Source organism: Oryx dammah, unplaced genomic scaffold (genome assembly GCF_014754425.2).
Source record: "Oryx dammah isolate SB20612 unplaced genomic scaffold, SCBI_Odam_1.1 HiC_scaffold_16, whole genome shotgun sequence".
Lineage (NCBI taxonomy): Eukaryota > Metazoa > Chordata > Mammalia > Artiodactyla > Bovidae > Oryx > Oryx dammah.
The window spans coordinates 45,051,453-45,077,500 of NW_024070200.1; the positions used below are offsets into that span (position 1 = coordinate 45,051,453).

General features: G+C 42.5%; 1 protein-coding gene across 2 annotated transcripts in view; it reads left to right on the forward strand.

Moving 5' to 3' along the window:
* The window catches only part of EFL1 (elongation factor like GTPase 1), a 111,623-nt gene that overhangs the window by 22,854 nt on the left and 62,721 nt on the right, over positions 1–26,048 (forward strand). For both annotated transcript variants that reach the window (XM_040257469.1, XM_040257470.1), the window contains exons 11-15: positions 709–831; positions 4,043–4,142; positions 9,663–9,814; positions 10,062–10,228; positions 14,058–14,196. In XM_040257469.1, coding sequence (XP_040113403.1) covers positions 709–831; positions 4,043–4,142; positions 9,663–9,814; positions 10,062–10,228; positions 14,058–14,196 — 681 coding nt within the window. The remainder of the gene's footprint in view (positions 1–708; positions 832–4,042; positions 4,143–9,662; positions 9,815–10,061; positions 10,229–14,057; positions 14,197–26,048) is intronic.

Sequence of the window (26,048 nt, forward strand, 5' to 3'; positions counted from 1 at the left end):
TTTTAGTGTCTTTATTGAATTTTTTACAGCATTGCTTTTGTTCTGTTTTACGTTTTGGTTGTTTGGCCGAGAGGCATGTGGGATCTTAGCTCCCCGACCAGGGATCGAACCCACACCCCCTGTATTGGAAGGTGAAGTCTTAGCCATTGGACCTCTAGGGAAGTCCCAACCAAAGTAATTTTATAGAGGAATTTAGACTATTAATACCTTCTTGTCACTGATCTGTGTGTACTTAGCAGTACCCATGGGGTGGGCTGAGGGTGCAGTGTCTGGGGAGTGGGCCAACGGTGGACCACAGAGCTGTAATAAACACAGACGCCTACCGCGACCTCGCTCTGTTGGAGGGCCTGCTTGTATTGCAGCGAGCGGCTGATGGTGGTTTTATGCTAGTTGGTAGAGACTGAAACTGTATGAAAGCTTATGAGGACTGGGTCACAGGCAGCCAACTCCTAAGCTCTGTGCTCCTGCCTCGTTTGTTCCGTAGGATGTCAGTGTTAGAGTATCTGCCATGAGCACCCTTTCTGGGCTCTAGAGCGTCCATGAACTCCCTGAGATTGTATCCACGTTTTGAGATGTGACTTACCGAGTACTGCCTTACAGCCCAGGCATGGTATATGTTGTTACTTCAGTATTTCATGCAGAGTCTGAGTCTCTGCCAGGGTGAAGAGCGCTTGCTCAGGCTTTTGAGTCCTTAACAGCAGACTTCAGCTATGGTGTGTCAGAAGCTTCCTAGTCCCCTCGACATTACAGCTGAGAGAGTGGAGAAACTGATGTGTGCAGGATCGCAGACTTTTGATTCTCTCCCACCAGAAACCCAGGCTCTGAAAGCAGGTGAGGTAAAGACAAACAGGCCAGTCAATATATTTTTGGTCATCCTAAGTCAAGACGACTATAGACCAATTTGCTGAATGCTAGCTTGCTAAATGGCCAAATGGCCAACTCCCCCTGTAAACAATTTCACAAACATTTCTCCAGTTGCTTTTTGTTTTCTAACATTTCAGTTTCGCCAGAGCCATTTTGCTCTGTCAGTGGAGTGAGGAGACTGGAGACCTCTCCCTTTTTGCCGAGATCACAGTTCATAATCTTATCATCATGCTCTATTCCATCCCCTCAGGTAGCCAGGAATGCGTTCCTGAGGTGACTGTGTCTCCAGGGCCTGTGGAACAGTGACTCCAGCTGTGTTCCCTCTTGAAGCCCCGCCCATGCTTGGCCCGTGAGAGGGAGCCGTATTTGCTCCCGGCCTCACATGGCTCCATGAGATTCATCTGCGCACCACTCTGTCCTGCTCTTTTTCTCCCGGTCTGTTGGGTTTGCGGCCTCTGCCCTCATCACTGCAGTTCTCAGACCCGTGGTTGACTCTGCTTTGTTAAATCTCTCAGCCAGTTCCCAGTCCTCCTGACTAGCTCTGTCACTACCATTTGACGCAGTCAACCCCTCCTTCCTCCTTGGGACCCTTTCTTCTTTGACTTCTGGGCTTCCACCTGTTTCTCCTTGTCTCCCTGTCTCCCCGGCTATTTATCCCACCCTTACCCCCCCTAGTTTTTTTTATTAAAACAGGAGAAAAGTCAAACAGAAGTTAATAACATATACAAGGGAGAGACCTGGGAAAACAGAATAATGTGCTAAAATATCTGAAACCCTCACCTTAAATACTGTCAGTGGTTTAATACTTCAAAGGGGAGAAAGGCATTTGCCATGGAAAACGAAAAAGTGAAAGTCTGATTACAAAGAGTGTTTGCTGGACGACAGAGTGGGCTCTGATCGCTGGGCCCTGCCAATTTCCCCACCATACCAGCCCCTTCTCTTTGCAGATATTTCTGGTGATAGTTATATTCCAGGAACACGCCCTTTATCTCAGTTCATTAGACAACTAAGGGGACAGAAAAAGAACAACTTCCTAAGTTCTCTGCTCCTTAAAAACAATGAGCCTAAATTAACCTTCTGCTCAAGAAACACCTTGTGGAGTGGCGAAGTTTGCTGTTCTGCAGTTCTGCCTTTAAACCTTCTTCGTGGAGTTTCACAGTCCAGAAGCCGAGTTGGTAGATTGTCTCATTAAGCCAGTCTCTTAGTCCTGACAGTAGGTTTAACTAGAATCTATAAATCCATTTCTGCAAGCGGTAATGCAGGTGGGCTCTCAAAGTTAGGCTTCTAAGGTGCAAGCAATCCAGTATTTCTAAGAGGCATTTCTGTGAAGACAAAAAGGTTCATGGTTGGAGCTAATTATAAACCAGCTTCTGAACCTAGGGAGCAGCCAGTGCAGATTTCTAGATGTTAGAGTCAAGTATCATTTGCAATTTGAAATGTCTTTGATGATGTCCTCCAGTGTTCAGGTAAACTTCCTGAGTGGCTTACACAGCAGTGGGCCAGAATATTGCCCCCAAATGGGCTATTGTGTGGTGGTTTCTCTTAAATTTATCTCAAGTTGCAGGACTTCAAGAAAGCAGTAGCTTTGGTTCTCAGTGTTGCCACACCAAAAGTGGGAGGAAAAAGTGGAAATGTTAGTTTGGAGAGTTATAGCCTAATATTTGAGGAAACCAGGAGAATTCAGGATCCAGCCCAGTTTATAGATAGTAAAACGCAACCTCAAAGATGGTAACAGAACTAGAATCTAATATTCCCAAGTGTGTGTTATAGTTTCTGGTGAAACATAATTTTTTTCTCTCTAAAGTCACTCTCATTTCTACCCAAGATAGCCAAATTAAGACTCATTTGTTTGCATAAAAAGTTTAGTTTCATTAAACTTGGCCTGATTGTTTTTATAGGTTCAGCATGGATAGCAGCTCACCATGTAGGCTCTTTTAAATCTCTTTTGCTGCAACTTTTCATAACGAATCTCCAGATTGAACTTCTAATAGCCTCTTGAGGCTGAGAAACCAAGCCACATCTTTGCTATTGGAGCTGCCTGTTCAGTCTTGATCTTTTTCCCATTCTTCTCCATCCCCTTGACTTTTTAACTGTGGGATGCCCCAGGCAAGGCTTGGTATTTGGATCTCATCTGTTTTCTACCTGCAGTCACTCTCCTGCTCATTTTGTCCAGTCTCTAGGCTTCCCATGACAGTGGTGTGCTCTTAATTTTCACATTGGTTTCATGGCCCTATTTCCAGTCCATCTTTAAATCCTGTTTACTCTTCCTTTGAAATATATCCAGAATTAACTACTTTCAACATTTCCATTTCTGCCTTCCTGGGGCAAGCAACCTTGTTCTCTCACCTGGGTATTATAGTAGCCTTCCAGCTGGTATCCCTGAGTCTGTTCTTGATTGCCTGCAGCTAGGGTGAGCCTGTTAAAATCGGAGTCAAGGTATGTTGCTTTGTTCCTCAAAGCCTTTCAAAGTTTTCCTGGCAAGACTTCTGATAGATACTTAATTCTTACTTCCTTCTTTTCTTATTCGAATTTTACTCTTGAATTCTTTATGTGTAAATTATTTTGATGTAGGGTGATTTTAAAAAATTACCAGTGGTGGTTTTTTTTTTTCCTTAACAAATATTTTTTTTTGATGTAAGTTAAGAAAAATGTCTATATGCTGATTAGGAAATTATGTTAAAATTTATAGATTTAGGGAAAATCAATATCTTTATAGTATTGCATCTTAATCTTCATTTCTAAGGTGTTTTGGTTATCATGATATTTTTGTCTGTTTTATTTTCTAACTTTTCTGAAGGGTTGGAAAAACTATTATGTATTTTATTAATAAGCTACCTTGTTGACTATTGTCCTTTGGTAAAATTCCTCAATTCTATCCCTTCTCCACTGGAAGCAGTTATGAGGGCTTCTGGTGGATAGTTAAGCCCATCTCCTACCTGGAGTTCCTCTAGCTCTTCTCCCACCCTGTCAGTTTTGCTTTTCTTTTCTCCTTTTTGCCAGTTCTCACTCTCACTCTACTATTTTTCTAGCAATCTTATTTTTTTCTAAATAGAATTTTTCTTATAGTTGTAAAAGATTATAGGTTGCTTATGTATTTAGATGATGCCATGTTCTAAACTTCTTGTTTTCAGAAAAGCCTGGATTATTAAAGTAACATTTTTCTCTCCTGTCTGTTTAGCTTTTATGAAATGCGGAAGTGAAGATACCGCTCCAGTTATTATCTTTGTTTCCAAAATGTTTGCAGTTGATGCTAAGGCTTTGCCTCAGAATAAGCCAAGGTAAGGATCATAGGGAAGCCAGGTAGGGCCAGGGAGGTGGGGCGGGCTTGCTGGGGTGCAGGGAGGGTGTGCGATGGGGAAGGTGTGGTTCTGTCCTCAGCCTGGAACTCATGTGGAGCAGCCCCTGTGGGAACGTAAAGTTTACTGACTACTTGATCTTTTTGTGATGCCTCTGGAGGAAACAGTTGTTGAAATCAGCTCTGGGACTGTTAATTCAAATTCATGTTAAAAAAAAAAAAAGTGTTTTTTTTTTTTTGCTGCATCAGGTCTTTTTTGTAGCATGTGGGCTTCTCTAGTTGCAGCAGACAGGCTTAGATGTGCCATGGCCCGTGGGATCTTAGTTCCCCAACCAGGGGTCAAACCAATATCCCCTGCACTGGAAGGTGAACTCTCAACCACTGCACCAACAGAGAAGTCCCTGAATTCGCATAAATTTGAACAAGAGTAGTTGGAGTAGTGGTAGCCTCGGTTAACAATTGTTGAATGTCAGACAAGTTGTAATCTCGGCCTGTCTGTCTGCTTCACTGGAGATTTTTGAATGTGTGAGTACCTCTGCCGATCCTTGTGTGTATTGTGTGTGTGTGGAGAGAAGGGTGGAGTTCAGCCGTGGGAGACAGATCCTTTCTCAAGTTTCTGAAGTTTTAGAGGATCTCTTTTACATCATATGAACTGGTGCGGGTCCTCCTCCCCCACTAGTATAAGTGATTAGATCCCAGTCGTTCCTTGTGGGAATCATGGCACTAGCCTCCTAGCTGGTTCCGCTGTCCCAGTGTCTAATTTGGCCGGTCCACTTGCCATTCTCCCTTCAGGATCTTGGTGTCTGGAGTGAAAAGGTTCACTCTACCCAGGAGTTTGAAGGCTTCTCTTCTTTACTGTCCACATCTATTCTGGGAGCTTTCTAAATAATAATGGTAATAGCACTAATAATTGACTCCAGTTTATCAACCTTATAATATTCCTGCCTCACTGTTGATTATGCCGTTTAAATCTAACAGTAGTTCTGCAGTGCAGGTATTTACTGTTTCAATCCAACCTGGGGAAGTTAAGAGGCCTTAAAAGATGAAGTAGTAATGGATTTTCTAGTAGTCATGTTTGGATGTGAGAGTTGAACTATAAAGAAAGCTGAGTGCCAAAGAATTGATGCTTTTGAGCTGTGATGTTGGAGAAAACTCTTGAGAGTCCCTTGGACTGCAAGGAGATCCAACCAGTCCATCCTAAAGGAAATCAGTCCTGAATATTCATTAGAAGGACTGATGCTGAAGCTGAAACTCCAATATTTTGGCCACCTGATGCGAAAAGCTGACTCATTTGAAAAGACCTTGACGCTAGGAAAGATTGAAGGCAGGAGGAGGAGGGGACGGCAGAGGATGAGATGGTTGGATGGCATCACCGACTCAATGGGCATGGGTTTGGGTAAACTCCGGGAGTTGGTGATGGACAGGGAGGCCTGGCGTGCTGCAGTCCATGAGGTCACAAAGAGATGAACATGATGGGGTGACTGAACTGAACTGAGTGTACTCAAGGTCACATAGCTAGGAGGAGGCCAGAAGAGTATGTGAATCCACATTTGTCCAGCTGGACAGCCTCCGGGCACCACTTCACCAGTGGGATCTGGCCTCCATCATCTATGCAGCTTGTTAATCTCCACCGCTACATCTCGACAACAGTCTTCCAGCCTGCCTGCCCTTTTTAGATTCTGGGGCCTTTGCTCTGACCATTCTCAACCACCGTTTTCTCTAGTAGTCTATCAGAAATTCTTACTGAATGCTTAAGTGCCTGTTGAGTAAGATCCTGCTAGAGGTTTTCAGGCAGTTCCTCTCCCCCCGAATCCCTGAGTCTGCTGCTTTGGCTTCCTTCTTAAGAACCAGTTTCTTGTCGTAATAGGATGTGATGTTCAGGCAGAAACTGTACTCCTTGCTCCCTTAGTTGCCATCATCTCGGCTCCCTGGCGCTGTGGTCACTGGTAGCACTGGCTGCAGCCGGCTCTTCGGCCCTCTCTGTCTCTCCCCAGCCCGCCCCTGCAGCCGGTTCCACAGAGGCCAGGGCGTGGACATTCAGCTTGGAATCCTGAGGGCGGGTGGTTTTGTGTTGTCGCCTCTTTCCTTCCTTCTCCAGCTTCACCTCCCCAGTCTGCCCTTTGAATCTCCAGTCCGCATTCTCACCTCTGGTCACCTTCACCTCTACTGTTGGTCACTGCCGTCCCCTCGGCACTAGCACCAACAGTTAGCTCCACTGCAGCCTCAATAAGTCAGCACCCACAGACGTTCCTTGACTAGTAGAGCTCGGTTCTCTTGCAAGTGATTCCTGTTTATTCTCAGTAAATACTAGTTGACACAGTGGGTTCTTCAAAACCACCTTGCTGCCTTCTCTTCTGTCTGCTTTGTTTGCCTCTCACCATCCCCAGCGCTCACGGCAGTGCCTGACCCATAGCAAGTGTCAGCTGGGTGGGTGGATAGATATGCTGATGGACAGCAAGACTCTACATTTGATGTTAACTTCGTGAACGTAAATTTTAATCTTGTTATGAGCTCTGACAAAATGAAGATTTATTATATGTGAACCGATATGCTTCTTTCTTAACCAAAGCTAAAATAAAACCACATTTACTTAATGTGATGATTTTACCATTTCTAATTCCTTCTGAATGGGGGGGTATAGCCACAGATGATGAGTATGGAATTAAGAGTCAGATCTGGGTCTGAATTACAGCTCCTCTGTTTATTGTCCATGTGACTCTGGGTCGAGTTCTGTAATTCTCCTAAGGCTCCAGTTCTTATTTGTAAAACAGGAGTAAGAATACCTATGTCATATAATTGTTTGGATAAGTATGTTTCGATAATATGTGCAGAGTGATTAACACAATGTCTGTGCCATAGTTATGAAAGTAGTTTATTTTCTTGGGCTCCAAAATCACTGCAGATGGTAACTGCGGCTATGAACTTAAAAGACACTCATTGGAAGAAAAGCTATAACCAACCTAGAAAGCATATTAAAAGCAGAGATACTACTTTGCCGACAAAGGCCTGTTCAGTCAAAGCTATGGTTTTTCCAATAGTCATGTATGGATATGAGAGTTGGACCATAAAGAAATCTGAGCACCAAGGAATTAATGCTTTTGAACTGTGGTGTTGGAGAAGACTCTTGAGAGTCCCTTGAATTGCAAGATCAAACCAGTCCATCCTAAAGGAAATCAGTCCTGAATATTTATTGGAAGGACTGATGTTAAAGCTGAAGCTCCAATCCTTTGGCCAACTGATGTGAAGGGCTGACTCATTGGAAAAGACCCTGATGCTGGGAAAGATTGAAGGCAGGAGGAGACGACAGTAGATGAGATGATTGAAGGGCATCACTGACTCAATGGACATGAGTTTGAGCAAACTCCAGGAGTTGGTAATGGACAGGGAAGCCTGGTGTGCTGCAGTCCTTGAGGTTGCAAAGAGTCAGACAGGACTCAGTGACTGAATTCAACTGAACTGATAAGCCCATTGGAAGAGACCATTTCTCTCTGCACTAACCAGTGCATCAGTTTTTTTTTTTTTTGTTTGTTTGTTTTTTAACCTCTTTGTTTGTAGTGATAATAAGGTATTCCATGTTTATATATTTTTTTTAATTTTTAATTGAAGGATAATTGCTTTACAGAATTTTGTGGTTTTCTGTCATATCAACAAGAATCAGCCATAGGTTAATTCATACTTTTCAGATACTCTTATAAAAAGTCTAGAAGCAAGATAAGTTACGTAAGGGTTGATTGACACAGCAGCTGGAGTGTGTAGCCTGAAGAAGAGAAGGGCGAGGGGAAGCGCATGAGGGCAGATGATCGAAAGGCAAGGAGAGGGGAGTATGTTTGTTGGGTGTTGTTCCAGAAGAGAGAACGAGAGCCTAGAAATTCCATCCTGTTTGTGAAAGACCTTTAACACTGAGAGCTTCCAGGGGAGAGGAGCTTATGCCAGCAGACGTGACTTCCCGACAGCCCTGAGCAAGCCATCCTCAAAGGTCGCTCCCTTTTCATTTTTGTATCTGATGGCACAGCCCTGCCTCCTACATTGGGGTGGGTCTGACTGGAAGGGGCCGACTCCTAGAACCAAATCCATCCATTTCAAAAGGCAGGTGCTAAGGGAATAGAAGTGGTGTCCAGTCCTGGGGGGAGGTCTTGTCGAGCAGGTGGGTGCCTGAAGAGGACAGCAGTGGACAGCTGGTGACTTACATGTGGGGCAGCCCACATGATGTAGGAAGGGGGTTGGGGCACCTGACGTTAGGACCTCCAGGAGCATGTGGCATGTAGCATGCATGGGACCAGTACACTCTCAGTACGGCCATCTGAGTGGCTTCCAGGAGAGAGAAGGGGAAGGGGAATGGCGGGATGGGAGACGATGTCATCAGCCATGGATGGAGGTACGAAGCAAGAGTCATAGTACCAAAGTTGGGGGGCAGTTGAGGAGGCGGGCACAACGTGACAGGATCACGCAAGGTGCGCCCCCCCCCCAGGCGAGCCTCCAGCAAACACACAGATGTGTACTCACACCTTTCCTCTGGTGGAACTTGGGTCTAACACCGTGACTGATAATCACCGTTGGCCCTTCTGTCCAGCTTGAATTGCCAGCATTCAGCCTGGCCCTTCCTCTTGGACCCTAGTTCTCCATGGAGGTGTATTTTCCTACTTTCATGGAGAAAAGCTCAGTTTCTTACTGAGGTCATCTGCTTCTCTCTCTGAGCAGTGGTATCTGTTACTGATTCCCTTTCTTTTCCGGCCGTTTGCCCTACAGAGGAGGAGCATGGGTGCCTGAGAAAGGTTCCGTGCTGTTGTGTGTGACGCGGGCTCTTGCATGTCGTTTCATAAGCTCACAGTAGCTGGGGACCCAGCGTTCCCAGTGGAGGAGGGAATGGCAACCCACTCCAGTATTCTTGGCTCGGAAATCCATGGATAGAGGAGTCTGGCAGGCTACAGTCCATGGGGTCATGAAGAGTCTGACCTACTGAGTGACCGAGCAGCAGCAGCAGCGGTGTTCCCAGAGAAAGTGTGGTAGGCCTTCTCTTTTCTTGCTGCAGTGAAAGAGAGAACTCGGAGAAAGTTTCCACCAGGAAGGGACTGGGGACCCACCACCATCTTCTCCAGACACGTTGTTGTTCAGTCACTAAGTTGTGTCCAACTCTTGGCAGCCCTGTGAACTGCAGCACGCCAGGCTTCTCTGTCCTTCACTGTCTCCTGGAGTTTGCTCAAACTCATGTCCTTTGAGTCAGTGATGCCACCCAACCGTCTTATCCTCTGTCATCCCCTTCTCTTCCGGCCCTCAATCTTTCCCAGCATCAGGGTCTTTCCCAGCGAGTTGGCTGTTTCCATCAGGTGGCCAGAATACTGGAGCTTCAGCATCAGTCCTTCCAGTGAATATTCAGGGTTGATCTCCTTTAAGATTGACTGGTTTGATCTCCTTGCTGTCCATGTTAATACTAGCTGTTTCTTGGCTGGAACAGACTGAGATCTTTGCTGTGGCCAGGTGTTAACATGTCTGTGGTGTCCTGTAGACCTCTCACACAGGAGGAGATTGCTGAGAGGCGAGAGCGTGCAAGACGAAGGCATGCGGAAAAGTTGGCAGTGGCGCAGGGCCAGGCACCCGTGGAGCCCACCCAAGATGCAGGCGCCCTTGAAATGAGTCCACAGGGAGAAGAGCCAAAAGGTACAGCTTTTCTCAGTAGTTTCCCCATCCTCGGTGATACGGATGGGGTTTTTGCCAAACTTGGAACACTTGTCCTTCTGCTCTGGGGCTTTTAGCTTTGAAGGTAGCTTTCATCAATATACTTCTATCCTGGTGTTTCCTTGCTCAGTCTCAGCTAACAGTAGTATCTTCCTTGGCCCCTCTCTTTCTCAGCAGCTCCTGGATGCAGAGAGCATTTGGGCATTCATGGTCCTTCTGTTCCTGGCAGGTGATGAGCAGGGGGTGGAAAATGAGACCCCCAAACCCGTGCCCCCAGAAGGAAGCGAGCAAGAGTCTTTTATCGCCTTCGCTCGAGTGTTCAGTGGTGTGGCGCGAAGAGGAAAGAGAATTTTTGTCCTGGGACCCAAATACAGTCCTCTTGAGTTTTTGCAGCAGGTAAGAACAGGAAAGCAAACATTCGTATATTGTTTCATGGTTCTGCTTGTTAGATTTATGATTACCTTATTGGTAGATGTGTTTGATATAATAGCATTTAGGAAATTAGGCTAGTACAAGAATCAGGTTTTCAAACCTTATTTAGTCAATTTATAAGGCTTTTCTAGAAATCAAGGCTAGAGGAAAGAACTGAGAAGAACAGATGTCATGGTGGTGCCAGGACGATGCCAGGTGTCTGAGACATAAAGATCCAAAACCCAGGTGGCACAAGCCCAAGGCATGGGTGGTGAGCAGGTGACAGGCAGCAGTTTCTTGGCAGGCAGATCCCAGACATTGATCAGGAGGGTCTGACAGTTGGTGAACAGCCAGCATCTAAGTATGTTTGGACCAAAGGGGAAATAAACCACAAGCTAGAGCTGTCTCAGAAGTGCATATGTGGTAATCAAATGATAAAGGTCAGAGGATGAATGCCAGAGGTCCAGGGAGCCAGGCAGCATCATCGAGATGCTGTGAGCGGGGGCTTCTAAGATGCTCGTGCTCCTCTGGGCGCAGGTAAGCCAGGGCTGCTGCTGTGCTTGGCTGTGATGAGAGGCAGAGGTGGTGGCAGAAGAAAGTCTGTGCCATCAACGCCTCCTGCCTTGAGTGCTTATTCCATCAGTGTGAGCAGCAGGTGAATCCTTGGACTTGTTGCCATGCCGAGTGGTGACTGCGCAGTTTGTGCTAGTCTGTGACATGTTCATATTTAGCAAGGAGGAGTACAGCAGTTGGTGTGTTTGGAGTTACTTTTTAGGGTAGGGTAAAAGTGTTGTAATAAGGGGTATAAAAATCTACTTGTGATCTTCTTACCATTGTGGTTACCATCTATTCATAAATGTATTAGGTATGGTTTTCCATTTATTTAGGTCATTTAAAGTGTTACCATTTTCTCCATAAAAATCTTTAATAACTTTGAGATTCCCTGGAGAAGGAAATGGCAACGTACTCCAGTACTCTTGCCTGGAAAATTCCATGGACTGAGGAGCCTGGAGTCAGACACGACTGAGAAACTTCACTTTCACTTTCACCAGGTCACAGCAGAATTTATATTAGCGATAAAGTTTAGCAGTTCAGTTCAGTCGCTCAGTCAAGTCCGACTCTTTGTGACCCCATGGATTGCACGCCAGGCCTCCCTGTCCATCACCAAATCCCAGAGTTCACCCAAACTCATGTCCATCGAGTCGGTGATGCCATCCAGCCATCTCATCCTCTGTCGTCCCCTTCTCCTCCTGCCCCCAATTCCTCCCAGTATCAGAGTCTTTTCCAATGAGTCAACTCTTCACATGAGGTGGCCAAAGTATTGGAGTTTCAGCTTTAATATCATTCCTTCCAAAGAACACCCAGGACTGATCTTCTTTAGAATGGAGTGGTTGGATCTTCTCGCAGTCCAAGGGACTCTCAAGAGTCTTCTCCAACACCACGGTTCAAAAGCATCAAAATTCGGCGCTCAGCTTTCTTCACAGTCCAACTCTGATATCCATACATGACTACGGGAAAAACCATAGCCTTGACTAGACGGACCTTAGTCGGCAAAGTAACATCTCTGCTTTTTAATATGCTATCTAGGTTGGTAATAACTTTCCTTCCAAGGAGTAAGTGTCTTTTCATTTCATGGCTGCAATCACCATCTGCAGTGATTTTGGAGAACCAAAAAATAAAATCTGACACTGTTTCCACTGTTTCCCCATCTATTTCCCATGAAGTGATGGGACCAAATGCCATGATCTTAGTTTTCTGAATGTTGAGCTTTAAGCCTACTTTTTCACTCTCCTCTTTGACTTTCATCAAGAGACTTTTTAGTTCCTCTTCACTTTCTGCCATAAGGGTGGTGTCATCTGCATATGATATTTCTCCAGACAATCTTGATTCCAGCTTGTGCTTCTTTCAGCCCAGCATTTCTCATGATGTACTCTGCTGCTGCTGCTGCTGCTGCTGCTAAGTCTCTGCATATAAGTTAAACAAGCAGGGTGACAATATACAGCCTTGGCGTACTCCTTTTCCTATTTGGAACCAGTCTGTTGTTCCATGTCCAGTTCTAACTGTTGCTTCCTGACCTGCATATAGATTTCTCAAGAGGCAGGTCAGGTGGTCTGGTATTCCCATCTCTCTCAGAATTTTCCACAGTTTATTGTGATCCACACAGTCAAAGGCTTTGGCATAGCCAATAAAGCAGAAATAGATGTTTTTCTGGAACTCTATTGCTTTTTCAGTGATCCAGCAAATGTTGGCAATTTGATCTCTGGTTCCTCTGCCTTTTCTAAAACCAGCTTGAACATCTGGAAGTTCACAGTTCACATATTGCTGAAGCCTGGCTTGGAGAATTTTGAGCATTATTTTACTAGCGTGTGAGATGAGTGCAATTGTGCAGTAGTCTGAGCATTCTTTGGCATTGCCTTTCTTTGGGATTGGAATGAAAACTGACGTTTTCCAGTCCTGTGGCCACTGCTGAGTTTTCCAGATTTGCTGGTATATTGAGTGCAGCACTTTCACAGCATCATCTTTTAGGATTTGAAATAGCTCAACTGGAATTCCATTACCTCCAGTAGCTTTGTTCGTAGTGATGCTTTCTAAGGCCCACTTGACTTCACATTCCAGGATGTCTTGCTCTAGGTGAGTGATCACACCATCGTGATTATCTGGGTCATGAAGATCTTTTTTGTACAGTTCTTCTGTGTATTCTTGCCACCTCTTCTTAAGAGCTTCTGCTTCTGTTAGGTCCCTACCATTTCTGTCCTTTATTGAGCCCATCTTTGCATGAAGTGTTCCCTTGGTATCTCTAATTTTCTTGAAGAGATCTCTAGTCTTTCCCATTCTGTTGTTTTCCTCTTATTTCTTTGCATTGATCACTGAGGAAGGCTTTCTTATCTCTTCTTGCTATTCTTTGGAACTCTGAATTCAGATGCGTATATCTTTCCTTTTCTCCTTTGCTTTTCGCCTCTCTTCTTTTCAGTTATTTGTAAGGCCTCCCCAGACAGCCATTTTGCTTTTTTGCATTTCTTTTCCATGGAGATGGTTTTGATCCCTGTCTCCTGTACAAGGTCACGAACCTCATTCCATAGTTCATCAGGAACTTTGTCTAAAAGATCTAGTCCCTTAAATCTATTTCTCACTTCCACTGTATAATCATAAGGAATTTAATTTAGGTCATACCTGAGTGGTCTAGCGGTTTTCCCTACTTTCTTCAATTTAAATCTGAATTTGGCAATAAGGCGTTCATGATCTGAGCCACAGTCAGCTCCCCATCTTGTTTTTGCTGACTATATAGAGCTTCTCCATCTTTGGCTGCAAAGAATATAATCAATCTGATTTCGGTGTTGACCATCTGGTGATGTCCATGTGTAGAGTCTTCTCTTGTGTTGTTGGAAGAGGGTGTTTGCTATGACCAGTGCGTTCTCTTGGCAAAACTCTATTAGCCTTTGTGTTGCTTCATTCCATATTCCAAGGTCAAATTTGCCTGTTACCCCAGGTGTTTCTTGATTTCCTACTTTTGCATTCCAGTTCCCTATAGTGAAAAGGACATCTTTTTTGGGAGTTAGAGATAAATCATAAACTTGATGTGTAATTCTTGACAGGCTTTATGTATATGAGAAGTCTCTCTAGTTCAGAATTTACACATAAACTCAGCCTTATTTTTATATCACTCCATTTCATATCTGAATGTTTTGGGTTTACATGAAATATGACTACACTGTATCTTACTTATGAATCAAAGTAACTCTGTAGGTATTAACCCAAACCTGTTTTCCTTTGACGTCTCCTAACTTAGCTTCTGGTTTTTTTCTTTTTTGCCCAGGTGCCATTAGGCTTCTCAGTTCCACTAGAGGACCTTCCTCCGGTCCCCCACATGGCGTGCTGTACGTTGGAACACCTGTACCTTCTGATGGGAAGGGAACTGGAAGACCTCGAGGAGGTGCCTCCAGGAAACGTGCTCGGTAGGGTGGTGCTGTGTGTCACATCTGTGCTCCATTCCGAGACATGGCCTGACATGTCACCCAAACCACGTGAGATCTCTGAGGGAAATGACTTGGATCTCATTCTTGTCTTTTTTTTTGATTATTTATTTGGGGTCGTGTCCTTTGGTTTTCACTTAGTGCCTTTCGGTAATTAGCATGTACAGTAGTGCTGTGCTGTGCTTAGTCACTCAGTCACGTCCAACTCTTTGTAACTCCCTGGACTAGAGCCCACCTGGCTCCTCTATCCATGGAGATTCTCTAGCCAAGGGTAGTGGAGTGGGTTGCCATACCCTCGTCCAGGGGTTCTTCCTAACCCAGGGATCGAACCCAGGTCTCTCGCATTGCAGGAGGATTCTTTACTTTCTAAGCCAGCAGGGAAGCCCAAGAATACTGGAGTATGCAGCCTATCTCTTCTCCAGGGTGTCTTCCCAACTCAGGACTTGAACTGAAGTCTCCTGCATTATAGGCAGATTTTTTTTACCAACTGAGCTACCAGGGAAGCCCATGTACAGCAGTAACTTGCTATAAATTATTCTAGAAAAAAAGAAAGAAAAGTAACTGCTTAAGAAATCTGTGAATAAGCTGAGGTTCCATTCTTTTGGGGATGAGAAAGAATTTCTGCTCATAGTAAAGTCAGTTCAGATGAATAAGACACTTCTGGTTCTAAAGTATCAGAAACTATTTTGATAAAAGAGTCTGTCTTCTTCCAGGATTTTTTAATCCATTGAATGTTGTTTTATATTATAAATTCATAAATACTGTTCCTCGTCTCCATAATGTTCATTACTTCTTTGCGGACTTCACTTTTAAAGGTCCTCAGTGCAAACTTGAAGACTCAGGTGAAGGAATTTTCCTTGGATCATCATAGTCACTCTGAGTGTGATATGGAATGCTGGGTCCCATTCTGAACCCTTGGAGTCCTTGTCAGGTGTAGAGCTATTTATGGGGGGACTCCTTGGGCTCCAGCTTCTTTTCATGTTGTAGAGAAATGGTCTAGACTGCTGGTCTGGAGCTGCTGGATTTTGTCCACTTTAGTCCAAGAAATTTGTGTGTTGATGCTCCCTTGCAGAAATACGTAATTAAAAACTTTTTTTTCATTGGTTTTTTCGGGGGGCATGAATTTCTAGCCTCTCGTCAGTGTTACCCATTCCTTTTACCCCCTTTGGAAAATGCTGTTGAACTCTAACAATTGACATGACTTATGAGCTTCCATAACCAGCAAAACATTTTTTTATCAGGAAGGACATGGGAAGGTGAATAGAAAGCATTCTGTTTTTGTTTATAAGCCTTCCTCCTGATTCCTGTATTCCTCACACTCAGTTAATTTGTTTCTGAAATGGAAGGTGAAGTGGAAGATCTCTAACACAACGTTCAGGTGAAAAGCAAAGTTCTGAAGAAGGGCTCAGTCGTGGTTTCTGTCGTGTCCCCTCCAGTGAAGGGTCGTTGCTTGTGCTCTCTCCCCAGCAAAGGCCGGGAGCATGGCGTGCACTAGTTCTGGTTTCCTTCCATCTGCTTCTAGGTGGCCATGTGCTGCTCAGCCCTGAGGCCAGCTAGGTTATGAGCAGGGAGACCATCTCTCTCATCTGCCTCCTAAGGCAGCCGTAGCCCTGCTGTCTGCAGGAGACCTGCCACAGATTAAAGCTTTCTTCGTCTTGGGGAAGAGAGAAATACCTCACTGTCTTGTACAGATCTTTTGAAGTTATTTGGGAGCAGTGGTAGGAGCTAGGGTGTTGGTAAAGGTGCCTGTTGGTTAAACATTTGTTTACCAAATTCAGTCGTTAAAAAAATAAGATGGACACAACTTTGGGACCAAATGAATTAAACAGAAAAGTGAGATATATTTTGTAGAAGCATTCAGTTCAGTTCAGTTGCTCAGTCGTATCTGACTCTTTGCGACCCCATGAATCGCAGCACGCCAGGCTTCCCTGTCCATCACCAACTCCCGGAGTTCACCCAGACTCACATCCATTGAGTCAGTGATGCCATCCAACCATCTCAACCTCTGTCGTCCCCTTCTCCTGCCCCCAATCCCTCCCAGCATCAAAGTCTTTTCCAGTGAGTCAACTCTTCGCATGAGGTGGCCAAAGTACTGGAGTTTTGCTTCAGCATCATTCGCTCCAAAGAAATCCAAAGAAATCTTCAGAATGGACTGGTTGGATCTCCTTGCAGTCCAAGGGACTCTCAAGAGTCTTCTCCAACACCACAGTTCAAAAGCATCAATTCTTCGGCGCTCAGCTTTCTTCACAGTCCAACTCTCACATCCATACATGACCACTGGAAAAGCCTGTCCTGAAACCTTTCTGAAGAGCCTGTCCACACTCTCAACCACATTTCCTCCACATTTGCCTGGTGTTGCCCCACAGCCTTGACTAGACGGACCTTTGTTGGCAAAGTAACATCTCTGCTTTTGAATATGCTATCTAGGTTGGTCATAACTTTCCTTCCAAGGAGTAAGCATCTTTTAATTTCATGGCTGTAGTCACCATCTGCAGTGATTCATTAGGATTGTGTCTAACTGCCAGTGATCAAAAAACCAACGTAGTCTTCAGTTTCCCTCAGTGGGAAGATCAGGGTAGAGGATAGACAGTTAAGGACGGATGCTGTGGCTGTCTTATGTCATCAAGGAGCAGGTTCCCTCTCTTCACCTGTTCACAATCCTTAGCCTGGGGCTTTGTCACCATGGAACCAAGATGGCATCTGCATCGACATTCCTGGCAGGAAGAGGGCACACGGGCCAAAGCCCTTCTCACAGCACTGATGTTTCATTTATTTTTATGGTCATTAGTTTATTTATTTTGGATGATTTGGTTGATGTTACTTTAAAACCCTTTGGCAGTGACTACCCCATATATGGTCTATTAGACAGATATCTAAAATATCTCTTACAAAGAAGTGCTAATAAATAGAGGCTTTATACATCTCTCCTAAATATCAGTTGTCATGTGTGTTCTGATTATTCCATTATGCCAGGTTTTATCTCTCTCAGTAGGCAATTAGAAACTAAGATATGTTTAGGATGAAAAGGTCTGGTTTGCGCTGTGGAGTGATGAGGAAGTTCAGCGGTTTGGATGTGGGAAATGTGGGCAGGTGTGAAGCGGAGCTGGTGTTCAGCCAGCACACACTGGTGCCAGTCTTAACGTATGGAAACACCACAACCTGAGGTTGGAATTAGCAGGCACTGCTCCCCGACCCCCACTGCCTGGCACCTTTTTTCCCCCTGGACTTCCCCATAATCCAGGGCTAAAGGGTTAAGTTTGGCACATCTGGGGTCCCGGTTGAGCAAGCGCTGATGTTTTTATTGGGGAAGAAATGCCCTGTTAATGACCAGTGTAGTATATATCCTTGCTTCTTTGTGATTTTGTCACGTGGTCACCCCTAGCTGCAGTGAAAGCCAAAGGTTGAGTCTCTGTTACAGTCTCTACAAGTAAGGCAGGGGATATGGGATGGTGAATGGTTTCTGAAGAGCCTGTCCACACTCTCAACCACATTTCCTCCACATTTGCCTGGTGTTGCCTCAAGCCCTTCGTTACGGTTCTGTTTCTTTACATTAGGGAGGAAGATAGTCTGCCAGAGTGTTTATAAATGCAACATTGAAGGGTTCGGAATCCAGCCAGCCACTTCAGCTTACCTTCTAAATTGAAGCACACAGAAATTGTTTTCTGTTAACCTAGATCTCTTTGAGCCCTGTGCTTGACTATAAAGTACCAAAATTCTGCTCATAGTTCTGCCACTAACTAGTATATGGCCTCAGGCCAATTGTATAACCTTTCTGGTCCCCAGCTCTCCAAAATAATCTGGACTAGAGTAATTTTTACTAACAATCTTATTGTAAAAATAGAACAGCTACTTTAATTTTTTTTCTAAGACTGTTACAGACTTTCAGAGCTTCTTTTATTATATTTATCATATAAACTTTAAGGATAGAACATTAAACAGCATTGTATGGATACATTTTATTACTGTAGCTCTAAAATATAAAGTCCTATGTACATCATGTTTGTAAGATACGTACAAACTAATGTAAAAATAAAATAAAAACAAAATTCAAGTTTATAATTGCTGTTATATTATGGCAGGTTGACATTTCAGTGAGGATAGAGTGAGATAAAAATGCTTAGTACTTTTGTCATAAAAATTCTCCCTGGATTATGTCAGTATACCACTGATTGAAAAAAAGTCCTAGACTAGATCATCTCCAAGGTCCCCTCTAGCTTTAACTTTTCAGGCTTGTGTTTTTTAAAGAAAAATCTTAGGTCAGTTATTAGGACATTTCTCTTCCTAGTATTCATTAGAGGAACAGTACATTTTTGATATGGTTACCAGGTTGGGTTGAGAACCCATTTCAGTGGCTCCATCAGAACATCTTGAACTAGTTACCAGTTTGTAAAGCAAATTTCACTAGTTCGTTGATTTAAAAACTGGAGTGTATATGTAGCAGTAGTAGCAGTTTCATAAGCCAGGTGTTTAATACAACCTTTCAGAGTGGGGAGTAAGTTTAAGGCAGGATAGGGATGTGTTAAGAGGTGAGAAGCAAGCGGAACAAGAGAAAGCTGATTGCCAGCAAGGGTAATAAATGCTGGGGTTCTGGCTATGGTTTCTAGAGTGAGCTGACTGAGACCAGGTATGCCGGCATAGTTGTTGTTGTTGTTAACTAAAAAGTTTTCCTGTCATAGGGGATGAGCAGGGAGGGGAGGGGGCAGAGGGAGAGTGGGATGAGATGGGGTGTGAATGAGAAGAATAAACTGAATGGCCGAATATGGCTGAATTAGTCTACATGTTCTAGTTATCTGTTACTGCAAAACAAACCCCCCAAAGCCTAGTGGCTTAAAACAAAGGCAGTCTTACATTTTTCATGAATCTGCAATTCAGGCAGGTTTGGTGGGATGCTTGTTTCCATGCCACACGGTGTCGGTTGAAGTGCTTGCAGCCTGGGCGCTGGAATCCTGTGAAGGTGCTTTTCACTCCCGTGTCTGCTGACTGATGCTATCTGTTGGCTGGGACCTTGTGTGGATGTGCCACTAGGGCTGGAACGTGTGACCTTGGCACATGGCTACTTGGCTTCCTTGCAGCATATTGATAGGGTTCTGCAGCTGAGCATCCCAGGAGGAAACTGCATCAGCCTCTGTGGCCTAGCCCCTAACGCCTTCAGCCTCATTTTTGCCACATTTTCTTCATTAAGAGGTAAGAGTCACTAAGCCTGGCCCAGACTCACAGCAGGGGAACTAGCTCCACCTTAAGTGGAAGATACCTCAGAGAATTCAAGGACATGTTTTAAGATGACCACACCATGGATCAAAGGTGATTTCTTCTTTCTTTTTACATTGTAACAGGCCTGTGGCTGGACACATACTACAAATGGAGACTTTGTTTATAGTGATCAGGCATGCCTGTTAACTTCATCTTTTTTATTCTTGTTAACTTAGAGAAAAAGGTACAGTTCTTATTTTACTAAGAAAATCGTAGAGTGATAGGACTGATACCCATATGCTTTTCATCCAAAATGATACCGAGTCAGATTTATCAGCTGCAGATGAAGATTTTTGTTGGAGAAGGAAATGAAAACTTTATATGGCATTCTTGAGCAAGTCAGTGTATAGAGTCAAAGTCTAAAGTAAAGTTCTTTTACTGGCACTTGAAAAATGCAGATTTCACATTTGAACTCAGCTATAACTCACTTGGAATACTTACACCGTCTGATAAGTGTGGTTAGATTTTATGGTCTGGAAATAGTCAATTGAAAGTGGAAAATCATTTAACTCCAACCTGATGTTTGAAAAGTTGGTGGAGATGGGACCGCAGAGACCTTACCAGGTTGAACACACAATAGTCTTTTGTTCAGTTCTCTGCTGAGAGTATCTCTAAAAATAAATGTTTGCTCCAGGCTCCTATTAAAATGTGAGGGGAAATTGAATTAGGATTCCAAATCTTTAGCTTTCTCTCATACACTTTTAGATCTCTTCCATATGGTTAACTCTTTAACATTTCAGGGGCATATTCCAAGAGGAAACATGATAGTTCTCTTTTTTCAACATAAAGAAAATAAATATTAGCCTTTTTCTGAAATAGCTTTAGTTTTGCCATGGTTGTTTGCTGGCTTGGTAGGAAGTCAGTGTGCATTGAATGGGGAGAGAGTCTTTGTATCCTTACTCGCGGGGGGTGACTGAAGAGTCAGAAACCTTTGAAGAGTTTTACTAGCAGATTTGATTTGATTGTTTCAAGGGAAAGCTCAACATTTTGTGACTCTTAAGCCTTTGTAGTACTTTTGTAATACTTTAAATTCACTTACTAGTGGATTTCTTTTAAATATACTTATTATCAGCATTTCCACTTGGAAAGAATAACCAGGAGCCTTACTGTTCATTTCTTAGTATTAATAGCATATTAATAGCTGATTTTTAGTAACTTTTGTTTTATAGATAATTTATTCTCCGATTTTGTAATAATTGTCTTATTTCTTTTTATTTTTATATTGCCTGTAAAGGTATGATAAATAATAATAGTTATCGCTGCTCATCTGTCTTGTTCCTCCTGACTTTAATGGAAATATTCCTAGTATGTTAGTTACAGGTTTGCTGATGCCCAAAGATTCGTATTTTTTAATCATGCTAGGAAAGTTCTGAGATTTTTGAAAATCAGGAATAAATACTTAAATCTTACTGATACATTCTCAGCATCTGAAGACAGGGTTATAGAGCTTTTCTCCTAGCTGTAATTGATGTCATGAATTATAATTTAGTTATTTCCTGATTATTAAGATGTCTTTGTGTTTCTGGAAGAAAATAATACTTGAGCATTGCATATTTTCTTCATACACTGTTATATTTAATTTCCCAGTATTTCATACAGACTTTTCTTGTATGATTAATAGAATTACCATTATTTTCTTTGTGTCATGGTGATTCCAAAATGGGAAACTTCCATTTTTTCTACCCTCTACTATACTGTTCAGTTGTTAGCCATTTGCTATATGCCATTAAAGATTAGAATCAGATAACATTAAGAAAACTTACTTCATCAAATGCACCAGTCACATTTCAAGAACTCGGTAACCACATGTTACTAATGGCTACCATTTTGGACAGTGTCATTCTGGAGAAATTTCTGTAGAATATGATAATCATCTTTAAAAGTTTTCAGCATAATGTGGGTCACAATAGAGATCTATTTGAGAAGTCAGAGAAGCCAAATAAGAATTCTCTCTTACATAGGGATAGCCACCAATCTTTTTGAAAATCTCTACATGTGTATACCTAGGTTTTAAATTGTGATGAAAGTGTAGTTACACAAAATTTACCTTCTTGATGATTTTTAAGTGTAAATTGGTAATTTGTTGTTGTTGTGCTGCAGAGTGAAGGATCTTAGTTTCCTGGTGAGGGATTGAATCTGTGCCCCCAGCAGAGGAAGTGCACATTCTTAACCACTGGACCACAAGGGAAATCCCTGTAGTATATTTTTAATACAAAAAAATCATACTTTCTGTACAGTTTTATAGCCTATTTTTCTTTCTGAGATAATCTCTTCTCAGAACATTTATAGCTTTTTCCCTTTTGTTTCAGTGCAGTTTCTGTAACTCTTAGAACAGTGTTGAAGAGTAGTGTGAGAGTAGTGTCTTATTTCTTTTAAGCTAGAGGAATTCCTGTAAACAGTGTTTCCGTCAGATTGGATTTGGTTAGTCTATATGATGAAAATAAAGTATCCTCTTGTTTCTGCTTACTAGATTAATTTTTTAAATGTGGGTTGATGTTGAGATTTATCAAGCGGTATTTTCCACATCTTTCAGGTGATAGACATGTCTCTCTTTTGATCCACTTACATTGTGAATTACTTTAATATGTTTTCTAATATCAAACCAGCTTTATATTTCTGGGATAAACTATTTGATGAGTATATTTCAATATGTTAATAGAACAGTGAATTCAATTTTTTGGTAGTTTTTTCTGTAAAATGTTTATAGTATTTGTAAGTTTGCCCAGTCTATAGTTTTTTTGAATATTTTATATTTGTGTAGTTTAAATATCAGCTTTATACTAAGCTATATTCAGGAATAACAAATTAGGGGATATTTTCATTGTTTCTTGTTTTGCAGAATAGTTTTATCAACAGAAGAATTTTTTGGCTCTTAAATTTGATTAAACCTCATGAAAGCAGCTTATACCTGCATCAGCACGGATTCGATCCCTTACCAGGAAACTAAGATCCTGCATTCTGTGCGGCACAGCAAAAAAAAAAAAAAAAAATTACCAGTTTACATTTTTAAAAAATTTATACCTGGTTGGTTGTCAGGTTGTGTTATCAATTGTTACTGTCTCTTTCTTTTTTATTTAGAAGAGTTGGCTCATCTTTTCTTCTTTTTTCTTTTTCCAAGTGAAAGTATTCATAGCCTGAATCTTACTGATAACTTTGGCTAGATTTCTTTAGTTTTATTTAATATGCAGCATTTTTATTCTTCTTACATTTTTACATGTCCTCTAATTCAGCACTTTTCAACCCGTGTACTGCAGTTGCACTTAACAAATGTGATAAGCTGTTGCTCCTTTTAGCCTCCAGGCAGCTGAGCAGGTATGGGACGGCTGGAGCCCTCTTGTCTGTTACCTCGGATGGAATTGTTACCATATGGTTTAGCGAAATGCTCATTTTCAGATGTGTCTGTTGAGTCCACATTTTTACTCACTGGAGTAACTGGCTAAAACTGCATAACATCTTTTGAATAAGTTGATGAATACAACTTCATAACCTAAAAATTGACTGTTAATTAGCCTGCTACCACTCTAGACATGATATAAGAACAAATGAGTATGTGAAGGGTATCCATCTCCAAATGCTATATTTCTCTTTTACATGGCAGTTATAGAGACTAGCTTGTCAGAGGAAATAAAGGAACAGATAATTGAAATGATTTTTCCCGAAGTTTTTCAGTAAAGAAAGGCAAGGTGTGGGTTAATAGTCTGAAGGAGTGGTTGGGGAAAGCAAAGGGGGGGAGAGAGAGTGTGTGTGTGTATGTGTTTGTATGAGAGAGGGAGAGAGATACAGTTCGACAGTAGTTGTTTTTCAGAGTGAAAAAGAGGTCGTGAAAGGGGAAAGATGAAGGATGCAGTGCCAGCTCCAGTGGTGAGTGGTATGTAGACTATAACCTCTCCAACTCAACAGTGTGAAAGACCGGGTTGACTGTAAGAGGAAGGAAGACTTGGAAAATTTCAAAGCATGTGATAACTTACAGAGAAACCACAGTGAACTTTTGCTAGCTGTTAGATCATAGGATTGTACCCTCCCTCGTATTCTTGCCTGGAGAATCCCATAGACAGAGGAGTCTGGCAGGCTACAGTCCATGGCGTCACAAAGAGTCAGACACGACTGAGTGACTGAACACCACCATAGGATTATACTTTGAGTAGGTGGGACTGCTAGATATTCTGGGAAGAAATGGAGATGGGATGTTTAATGAGGATTGCTCAGATGTGGCAGTAGAAGTTTGCCCTGAGTCTAGTGCCCGTCAGGGAGGGACTGTAGACTATTCTTAGACATTTTGGAGCTGTCCCAGGTGTAAACCTGGAGGAAGTACCACCGAGACCTACTTGGCAGGGAGGGGGCGAGCTCACCCATCACTGAGCCACCTCGACAGACTCAGCTCGTCAGCTTGTTGCGGTTTCCTCATTTCTATTTGATTTTGGCCCTACCTGCCAAGCCTATTTCAGATCCAGTAATTGAAAAAGTGAACAGTTGTATTTAGAACTTACACGTAATAGTAAATGCACTGCAGGCCATATTCCACGTCCGATGGTATTGGAAACATACTTGTGAGCTGAATCTGCATAATTTTCATGCCAACCCTGGGGAGGCCAGGGAAGTCAGAGCCTGGACGTTAACTAAGCTGCCAAGACACTAACAAATCAAATGTCAGATATAGGAAGTAGGAAAGAGTAGATGCTAATGGATGAAGCAAAGGTCAAGTTTAAAAAACTGACGGTGAGGCACTGGACCTCTTAGTGTTTTTAATGCCTGCCGAATGGGGAAATAATTTGTCTTCCGTAAATGGCTTATGCAGTTTAGGAAGATATCTGTGATGAATCACACAGTAGTCTGGTTGACAAGGCCAAATTCAGTTTTGTCCAGCTGATGGCTGACTGTCAAGATATACTCATATACCCCTGAATTGATACCCTCCATTGGAGTACCACTTGGCATATGTATCAAGAGTTTTAAAGATAATTACACCTTGGAAAATCATCATATCCTTTGACCCAAAAGTGCTACCTTTATGAATTGATTCAGAGGGGAATTTTTAATATTGTGCACAAAGATTTGGCTATGAGGATATTTATTATAGTCTTGGGAGAGAGGGTAAATGGTTCAATAGAATTTTTTTTAATTTCCAAAAAGGAAGTATTTGTAAAGACTATTGAAATAGTTTGAAGTGATTTTGAGTAGTGGCAGTAATTATAAAGGCTCAACATCTCTTGGTTTTTTCAGAAAAGACAAACTATATGGTTGAGAGGAAGGTGTGGTGTTGGAGGGAAAAATCTGTTTCTAGTATGTCTAAACTGTGGCAGACTCATTAGATGTGAATGTAATCAAGAAAATGCATATATTTTTCAATCGTGATAGCTGTTAGAATGGTGAAATTCTTAAAATCTGGCAATATCCTATGTTGTAGGGATTGAGGCCTTGGAAACTTACAACCTTTTAACGTAATTTGTACATTGGTACAACCACTTTGAAGAACAGGTGACAGCAAGACACCTGTTTTATTTTTCTTTTTACCTTTTTTATACCTTAAACATCATCAAATTTGTTTTTTTAAAAGATCAGAAGAGACAACAGTGTTAATGTCTTTCTTTGACACCATTAGTGCAATTTTATAGAATTTATGCTGTTGAGTGGAGAAGTATGAAGTATATGGATTAGAAATAGGATCCTCTGGGTTAAAATTCCAGCTGAGCAACTTTTCAGCTTTGTAGCCTTGGGCAAGGTACTTAACCCCTCTGATCCTTCATTTCATCTTGCAGATGAAGATAATGGAAAGCAGCAGGAGGATGCCCTTTATTTTGTTACAAAAAAATATCAAAAGGCAAAATGTTAATTAAGTAACATGGTTATTAACCATTGATGGGAAACATTATCATTAGCTAATTGACTGCCAATAGTCACACATATTAAGAAAATAAATCATAAGTGAAGCATATAATTATGAAGATTAAAGAACACTTTTCTGATTTAGCTTGTCACTTATTTATTAATAAATGCAGCTCTTTTGATCTAATTGAAAAAATTCAGGCTGGCCACCATAAACATTCTATTGTTCTTGTGAAGGCTGTTTGAAAAAATCCTCCCAAAACATGTGTGTAGAAAAGAAATCAGGTGCTTTGGCTCCTGTGCTGGTTTAAGTCGCTCAGTCGTGTCTGATTCTGCAACCCCGTAGACTGTAGCCCACCAGGCCCCTCTGTTCATGGGATTTTGCAGGGAAGAATACTAGTCAGTTGCCAGTTCCTTCTCCAGGGGATCTTCCCAACCCAGGGATCAAACCCTGGCCTCCTGCATTGCAGGCGGATTCTTGACTGACTGAGCCACCGGGGAAGCTTTGGTTCCTACTGAAACTATTTCTCTGACTCTCCCTCTCATCTTTCGTTATTCAGAGTTAACAGAGAATCAGAGCTTTCAGTAACTTCCTCAAGAGAAAGCTTGAAGTAGAGATGGCAGAAGGAATTAGTTTCCTGAAGAAGCAAGGCAGAAAGGGTGAATCCTTGAAACTTCAGAATTGCCACCATTGATGTCAAGAACGCTGTTGCGTTTGGGTCAGAGCCTGACTCCAGAAGTGATGTTTTAGAGGAGGAGGA